Below are 9,233 nucleotides of genomic sequence, written 5' to 3' on the forward strand. Positions count from 1 at the left end.
TCCTCTTCACATGATGCAGCATGCCATTGAGTAGGGGCAGTCACCCAGATCACCCTCCACCACTGCTCAACACACAATGCAGCCAGGAACACACAGTCCCCCACGCTATCTGCCTGTGTCCCAGACCAGCTGGAGGAGGCAGCACCCTGAGAGGGAAAGGGAGAACAGGAAGATCTTTCCTGACTTCTGTGAATCCCGTGGACAAAATCTCCTCCACCTGGAGTGTAGTCCTGGAGTATGCCATTTTTACTTTACATAACCACCAATTTAAGCAACCTGTGTATACACTCAGGCTATTTTTACAATGCCCCCAAGCTAATTACCCCTCCTCTACATCCAAAACTGGTTCATTTACCTCAAGGCTTTCTTTAGCCTCTTGCGCAACTCCCTTGCAGATTTTGACAGAGGTTCTAGCTGTAATTTTTGTGACTACATGATTCCAGAATGGATCAACCTGTTTTCTCACATGTAAATAAAGCTTATGGCAATGCTTTGTTTGATTCAGCCCATCCCTTCACCTCCTCCCTCTGTTCTTGTTCTCCTCCAGAGCTCTCTGGATCAGTGACACCACCTAGAAGAGAGCCAAGATGTTGGTGCTACTGGCTGGTATCTTTGTGGTTCACATCGCCACTGTCATCATGCTCTTTGTCTCCACCATTGCCAATGTAAGTAGAGATACAGCCGTTGTTTCCTGCAGCAGTAGCCAGCCCTTCATACAGCTGGTGGGGGGACAGGCGGGTGGGTGCTCGGGTCTGCAGGTGAGGGACATGTGCTCATGGCCCTGAGCAAATATGACGGTGGGATGGGTGAGCTCCGGGGGCAGAAAGGCAGCCGGGGTGGTACAGGAGGCAGACACTGCCAGCCATACCCACTCCCCTATCCTACAGCCAGCAGCACCGCAACACTTCATCCACGGGAGTGCGATGAGGAGCGGGGGCCGTCAGCAGGTGACAGCTCTGAAGGGGTGTCCGTCATCTCGTCCGGGGCCCAGGCCGCAGCACAGCGGCCGCTCCCGCACGCCCGTCTGTTCTGACGGCAGCACCGCGCCGCCGGGGGCCGCCGTAAGCGCAGCTCCCGGCCCTGCCCCGACGGAAGGCCGAAGCCGGGGAAGGGGGGCACCGGGACCCCCCGGCGCCGGGGAAACCCGGGGCGAGGGTGACCCCTGGCGGATCGGCGGGGGCGACGCGGCCGGGGTGGGTTTCGGGGGGCCCGCGCAAGCGGTTGGCGCGCCTCATGGCTCCCTCGCACGGAGAGAGGGAGAGGATGCCCCGAGCGGCCCCCCACGCACCTCACCACGGGAACAGACTCCCCCGGTGTCTCGCCTGGACCAAATGCGTCCTGGCTTTGGAAGCCTGAGTCATCTCCCACCCGCACCTGCTGCCCACACGTGTCGCCTTGTTCAGCTCTGTCTTGTGGCACTCGGGCTACTGTTGCTGCCCTTACAGTTTAGTCTGACAGCCGGCCAGAAGAGCAAGGCAGCCTCCCCCGTGACATGCCTGTTCCATCCTGTTTTAGGTTTGGATGGTGGGTTCTTACAACTTTGAATCCGCCTCAAAAGGACTCTGGCTACTGTGCAACAGGACCTGTGAGCAGCTGACAGTCAGAAGTCAAGATGAGGGTAAGTTACATCAGCACTTTCACTGTGGTGATGCTTTGCAGGACGTTGGTGCACAGTGATACCAAGGCTGAGTCCTGACCTTCTCTAATCTATTCCTTGTGTGTTCACAGCTTCCCTCAAAGCCGTGCAGGCCTTTATGATCCTCTCGATCATCTTCTCCGTCATCGCACTCGTCATGTTCATTGTGCAGCTGTTCACCCTGGAGAAAGGCAAACGTTTCTACATCACTGGAGCCATCATGCTGGTTTGCTGTAAGTATTCACACCGTGCGATGGCTCTGCCTGTGTCCCACTGCCTCTGCAAGCACAAGGAGCTGCCACACACAGCCACCTTGGGAGGTTGTGAGCCAGTTAAATGCTTCCAGCGGTCCGTATTTTTCCTAAAACAAAGGACTGAGGAATTGAGAAGTGTTGGGTATTTTTTACTGTATATAATGAAAATATTTTCAGATTTTCATTAGAAAAGCCCAGTGGGTTTTGCAAAATACTTTGAAAGACAACAAAAATGGTTCAAGTTATTTGGGGGTCAGGGGAATAAACACTTAGACAACTACTGCTCATGGGATTCAACGCAGCACCAAGCTGCCTACAGATCTTATTACTGATGTCCTAGTAACAAAGGTTGATTCCCCAAGGCACCCACTAAACAAGCCCCAAGTGTCTTAACATCATCACATCTGCAAGAGAAATCGGCCATAAATATGCCTAATGGGCAGCAGCCCCTCTCTCATGTGGCACAAGACATGCATGACAATCTCAGGGGACAACTGTACTTCAGAAGTCCTGCAGCAGTGCTGGTTTCTGTGCGTTTTCAAACTCTTTTTTTCTTTTTTCCCCTTCCTTCCCACAGGGATGTGCATTCTGATTGGAGTCTCCATTTACACAGCTCGGTTCACTGGCAACATGCCTGGGTTTACAAATTCTCACCATGGCTACTGCTTCATATTGGCTTGGATCTGCTTTTGCTTCAGTTTCATCATCAGCATCCTCTACCTTGTTCTTAGGAAAAAATAAGGCTGATGGGAGTCCAGGGGAGAGGGTTGGCTACTGGGAATGGGGAGAATTGCTCTGCTGAGAGAACTGTTGGGCCAATAGACAGAAACAGCCACCACCATCACCACTGCCACCACCACAGAAAAAAAATCACTAACAAAGCTAGAATCTTCAGAAACTCCTTCACCAAAGAGAGGGAGATGCAGCTCCAACTGATCTAGCACTGCTGGGGCTGTTGCACCAGAAACCTGGAAGTGACCCAGACAGCTCTCCTACCTTTCTGCAAAGCCATGACATACCTTCACAAAGCTTCATGCTCATCCATGATGATTGAAGGGCACCATGAAAACAAGGGCTACATCTTTTTCTCTTCCTAGGGCTCTTCTCATTTACCTTTAAGTGTGCCTTGTGGGTTGCACAGCGAGGCTTATCACCCTTTTTTTTGGTCCATTTAAACAAAAGGGATGGGTCATTTGTTACTTTTGAATATGTATGTATATACATATATATATGCGCACATATATGAAAGTTAAAGACACTAAATTGAGAAGCAACCCAATTGATATTAAATTGGTATTAAAATATCTAGAGAAATAAGGCAGTAATTTTTAATATTTTTTTTGCTGTTCTGTTTACTATTTGACATTCCCATGCTTGAATCAGAGTCAGGTAGGAAGGGCAAATATACAGGTGTTGATAATGGGGCAGGGGGAGAGAGAGAGAAAGTGGGGGAGTGAGGATACACAGGGGTCCCTAATTACAGAGGATGCAGTTGCTCAATGATGCATATGGAGGGAGGCAATCATTTAGGTGTGTGTCTATACTAAAATCTCCTGTTCAGCTCCAGAACATGATAGCAGCATCACAGACATCACAGATCTTTAGTGAGACAAGACCTTATCTGTAGGCAGGGTTTTTTTTCCCACGTCGTCATCAAGGACATGGTTTTAAGAGCCTCACCCTGTGATACAGCTCATCTCAAGGGAAGATAATAGTGGTTAGCAGAGGAAAGATACTCCCTAATGAGAGATTTGGAGAGATGAGGTAGGGCTTGTGAGTCTGCTCCTTGCTGCACAACCTTAGGCCAGTCACTTAAAGCCGGTGCTTTTCCATCTGCCAAATCCTTCCATAAAGCCATACCTACCTCCCAGGGTTGCTGAGAGACTTTGAGTTCACTCTGTAATACAAGGTCCCCGTGTGAAAGGCTGGCAAGGAGAGTAAGGCATTGGAACTGCTGCAACCCACAAATTTCTGTCAGTTCAAAGAATATCAGTCACAAGTAGCGTTTGTAAGAGACAAGAGGTCAAAGCTTCCTGTGACTCCATCCACAACTAAAAGGCAGAGTATCAAAAAACATACAGAGGTGCAGATTGTGCATGGATGCTATTTACCTCTCTCTCCCTCTTTTTCTCTCTTTCTGTTACATTTTCTTATACAGACTTTATAAATTTGGTGGATATATTCTAGTACTGTATGTTGCTGTTTCATTAACAAAGGTTATTTCATATATAGTCATTGTAAATATTTTGAAATGCATTATTTTTAACTTTGAGGGTATAAAAATAAAATCTGATTCCCTTTATTATACTGAGTTTTGCTCTCTTTTTCATTAGTATTTCACATGTTTGTTAACAGAAGTACTGAATTAAAGCTCACTCCTTTAAGATGATGCAGAACTACCATGTCATCTTATCAGTATGTGAGATTTCCTGTCCTGGAGGGCAGGAGGAAGCAGAACAACTCTCACAGACCCTGTTACAGGCTCTCTGCAATCTCAAGCAGACAATGTGAGCAAAGGTAACACCCAGTCCCAGAGCCAGGCTTTACTTCATACCCAGGAGAGCTGGAAATATACTTTCTCACTCTGGCAGAATCTTATGTCTGTGGAAGCTGATGCCTAAGATGCTGCAGGATTTAGTAAGTCTTAGGTCAACCTTCAAATCAAATGAGTTTCAGAGCCAAATCACCAAGATGTTTGCCTGGACCACTTGACTTGGTACAGCTGTTGCCTCTGGCCAAACTTTGTGGGTTACCCAGGACAGGTCACAGCAATGGTATCAATTTTTGAACAATGGTCTCCAAGAATCTTTGTCTCACCACAAGCTGTTGTCATTGGCAGCTCAGCAAGGATGTAAAAGTTAGTGGACACTCTGGGCATCTTTCTTTATTTGAAAAAAACCCAAACAAACCCACTTGAGCTTTTAAAAGATCATTGTCCAGACCTACATCTGGAAAAAAATCACTGGGTCCTCTGGCTAGTTGATCTAGTCCCTGGAGCACAACCCATCCTAAACGAGACAGTCTTTGCTCCACACGCTCCACACCTGATAGTTCCTATCACTTGTCTAAGTCCTGTTATATTAGGGGCTGGCAGGCAGGGAACTGCACTGGGCACTGGCTAAGCAGAACACACCTAACAGAAAAGCAGATGCCAACAAAGATGAATCAATTACAAAACAGAAGGAAGCAGAACAGGATAGAAGAAAATAGCACTATTTGTTGTGTCATATGACAAGTGTTTGCTCAGAAATCGTCTTCAACACAGCCCAAAGGGACACTGACACAGTGCCACACAGACTGTGAGACACAAACTCATGGCACTGTGGCAAGAGCCATTACAGGGATTTCAGGGACCAAGCCTCACAAGGTCCACAACCAAAACTGACTCTTGCCTGAGACTCCACTGCAGAGCAAAGGTAGGATCCCTGCTCCCTGGTCCTTTTTTCTGCAGGTCACACTGCAAAGAGAGATTTTCCATAGACAAACAACTGACTAATTCAGGGCATTTGACTAAAGTAAATCAGCTGCAGGAAGCACTAAAAATGAGGGGCAGCCAAGGGGGCCAGAAGATCAAGCTATGCAGGACTGGAAGAAGCAGTCCAATAACTGCTCATATTAATGAGCTCAGACAGCTCAGGGGAGAGCCCAGCTTTGTGAACAGCAGAAAGCTGGTCTGACCAAGGGGTGATGACAGCACTGCAAAAACAAGGGCAGCACCACCATTACAGAATGCAGTTGCCTGCCAGCCCACCCAGAGCAGGAGAACAGCTTGATTCCCTTGCAGCAAAGACAACAGAAAAAACAAACCACACAAACCAAGTGTGCAAGGAGTGGGAAGACCATGGGAACCATAAAACGTGATGCTAAGAGCGGTGTAAAAGATTATGGGTCACTTTCAGCACTGGAGCAACTCTCCACTGCTAGCATCTGGGGTGCAGTTAGCCCAAGAATCATTTAACAAATTAAGGCAAAATCAGTGTGAAACATTATCCCACTCAAAACATACCCAGCCCAGAAATGTATGCTGCAGTTGAACCAGTTGTCTTTAGAAGGCTGCCTAATCTTGTGATTATTTACATTTGCAGCTCTGCCTGCTCGGATAATAAAAGCAGTCAGGGTACCAGTTGATTGCTGGAGGAACTGGAGAGGAATTTTAATCCCAAACCCTGTGTTCCCTCATTGCACAGTTGGCGAGGTGCATCACTGCAGGCAGCTCAGCTCTCCTGACATTGTCAGAGCTGTGGTATTGGATTAGATAAACCAGTGATCTGATGCATGATGACAAATCTCATGTTGCACAATTCACCCAAAGTATGTGGGTATCTGGTATAAATATACACCTTGTCATCTGTTACAGCGCTTAGAAGCTTGCTTGCCTCTCTGCTCAACCTAGTGTGGAAGGCTGCAGCTAGCAGCCTTCCTCCACTCCACCCCCTCTCAGGCTTCTCATGTGGACCAGGTTATCCAGGGACCACTGGGTCAAGCCACTGGGTGAGGGGCCTCCAGCCAGCATCTTCCCAGAGGGAGGAACAGGAGGTGTGTTCCTCAGTGTAGATTACGAGAACCCAAAATGCTTCATCTGGTCTCCTAGGCTAATCCCAGTGTCAGGATTTGGGCAACAGAGCTGCACGTGTCTGCAGTGAGGTCTAAGAGAAGAGGCAGAAGAACAGAAGTCTGACTTTTGGGCTTCACAGATGGATGTGACCCTTTCCCCCCTGAATTTAATGGGGCATGGTAGACTATTTCTTCCTCTGGAAGCAATTTCCAGAATAAAAGATGCATTTCACTCAGAGGGTCACTGTAGAGCGTTTTGGGCCTTTCTCTGGTGATAACATGGAGCTGAGGGAGCTGGGCTGTAATTCAGTGAGTAAAAGCACTTCCAAGGGCTTTAGGAGGGTGGGAGATGTATGGCTGAGAGACAGGGGAATATCAACTGGCATCTTGTCATCAGTTCCCAATGAGCCATACATGCATAAACATATCAGGGAAGGTTAGCCAAGCAATTAAAAGGTGATAATGTAGATATGGCCTGTGAGAGGAGAGGTCATCATGCAGAGATGAGGTGGAGGAGCTGGTAAAGAGGCTTCCATGTGGTACTCACATTGCAGCCGTGGAAGGTCCCAACCATGCTCCTGGGCAAAGCAGGGCTCCCTGGGAAATGCCGACAGCCCATAAATCCTTACAATGTCTGTAAAAGTTGAGGTTGCTCACCATTTTGGGGCATGTTTTACAGCTAAGATTGGGTCCACAGCTCTCACCACTTTTGTTTACAGATGTAGGGAGGTAAAAGACAGCCTCAGCACACCTTCAATGTATGTTTTAGGAGGTTGTTACTAAATGGCATTCTGCAGCAGGAGTTGTTTCACGTGCATCACAAATAGGATGTACAACCATGCAGCACACAGCACAGCAAACAGCTTTGTGGCAAAGAAACCAGAACCCCTGCACCCTACATCCCGGTTCTGGAAAGGATTTGCAGGCTTTTCAGGGGAGCCAGGGTGTGGCCAGAGGGAGGCAGAGGTGAGAGGTAGAAGTGAAGTACTCATTGCAGAAGCAAGGAGCATGGGCACTACCTAGACAAGAAGGGGGACTGGCAATGAGTCATCAGATTTCATGTGGGAATGGGGTAGCACAAAGAAATAAGGGATCAGATGTATGGACAGGAGGGACAAAGAGATGGACAGGAAGAACAAACACCTCAGAATACTTGAGGACTATGACTACCCTGGTGGCTTGGGGAAGGACAAGTAGTTCATTGGTGTACAGGATAAGGGAAACCTGAGGCCTGCTACAATCATCAAGCAGACAGACCCTGATCAGTCAGTGGGATCACTTCCCCAGAGGCTCATGGGCACAGTCCTGCCAAAATCTGGGGCAGACCACTGTGAATCATACAGCACCGAGGACCAAGGTTTGCCCTTCCGGCCTCAATGGCTGAAGACCCAAGTCCCCTCCACTGTCACTAGAGGTCAGTGCAAGCCCAGCAAATGCCTCTGCTGAATGATCCTATGATATGAGGCATGGACATCCCCAGACAGGAACAGGGCTACTTTATCAATGTATAATCCAGAAATGAGACTGTTCCCCAGCCTCGTCTGACAGCCCAGCCTCGACTGACAGGCCTCAGACAGGCTCCCCACTAATCTGTGTGTTGGAATCATAGAATGGTTTGGGTTGGAAGGGAACTCAAAGAACATCTAGTTCCAACATCCCTGCCATGGACAGGGACATCCTTCACTAGACCAGGTTTTCCAAAGCCCCATCCAACCTGGTCTTGACCACTGCAAGGGAGGGGCATGCACAGCTTCTCTGTGGATGGATACATCTCTTCCAGTGCCTCACCACTGTCTTGTAAAGAATTTCTTCTTTATATCTAATTTAAATCTCCCCTTTCACTTTAAAGCCATTACCCCTTCACAGCCTTGTAAAAAATCCCTCTCCAACTTCCCTGTAGGCCCCGTTAGATACTGGAAGGCTGCAGGAAGGTCTCTCTGGATCCTTCTCCATGCTGAACAAACCCAACTGTCTCATCATGTTTCCACAGGAGAGGTGCTTCAGTTCTCTATTCCTCCTCTGGACTTGCTCCAACAGGTCCATATCCTTATGTTGGCAGCTCCAAAACTCAACACAGTACTCCAGATGGGGTCTCACAAGAGCAGAGTGGAGGGGAAGAATCACCTGCCTTGACCTGCTGGTCACACTGTTTTTGATTCAGCCCAGGATACAGTTTCTGGGCTGCAAGTGGACATTGCTGTATCATATTGAGATTCTCATCCACACCCCCAAGTCCTTCTCTTCAGGGATGCTCTCAATACATTCTCTACCCAGTCTGTAGTTGTGCTTGGGATTGCCCAAAACCATGTGCAGGAACTTACCCTTGTCTTCCTCAGCTTCATGAGATCAGCACAGGCTCACCTTTCAAGCCTGTCAAGGTCCTTCTGGATGGCATCCTTTCCCTCCATCAAGTTGACCACTTCTCTCAAGTTGGTGTCATTGTCAAATGTGCTGACAGTGCACACAATCCCACTGTTTGTGTCACTGACAAAGATGTTAAATAGTGCCGGTTCCAATACTGACCCCTGGCTCCCTTCAGTCCCTTCAGTGGATCTTAAAACAGAGTCTTCTCTCTGTTTCCAAAGAGCTCAAGCCCCAGGTTTCTAAAGACCAACTGCAACAAGCCAGTAGCTAAATCTGTATTAAGGTAACTCGCTTTCAGGGTTGTATTTTTAATATTAATGAGTTGCAAATGACTCTGTGGGACATGCTGAGGTCCATCAATTTAAGTATCTCATTTCAAACACCCAAGCCAGAAAAAATGAGCACAGATACCTTGAGAAACCCCC

At 48.0% G+C, this 9,233-nt stretch overlaps 1 protein-coding gene across 1 annotated transcript; it reads left to right on the forward strand.

Annotated features, from left to right (window-relative positions):
- Window positions 1-587: 587 nt before the first annotated feature.
- EMP1 (epithelial membrane protein 1) lies at window positions 588-2,631 on the forward strand (the record flags this gene model as incomplete). Its single annotated transcript, XM_084274050.1, has 4 exons — window positions 588-665; window positions 1,516-1,618; window positions 1,729-1,869; window positions 2,468-2,631. The coding sequence occupies 4 exons, from the start codon at window positions 588-590 to the stop codon at window positions 2,629-2,631; spliced, it is 486 nt and encodes a 161-aa protein (XP_084130176.1).
- Between the last annotated feature and the right edge of the window lie 6,602 nt (window positions 2,632-9,233).

Source organism: Gallinula chloropus (genome assembly GCF_964237585.1).
Source record: "Gallinula chloropus genome assembly, chromosome: 1".
Taxonomy (NCBI): domain Eukaryota; kingdom Metazoa; phylum Chordata; class Aves; order Gruiformes; family Rallidae; genus Gallinula; species Gallinula chloropus.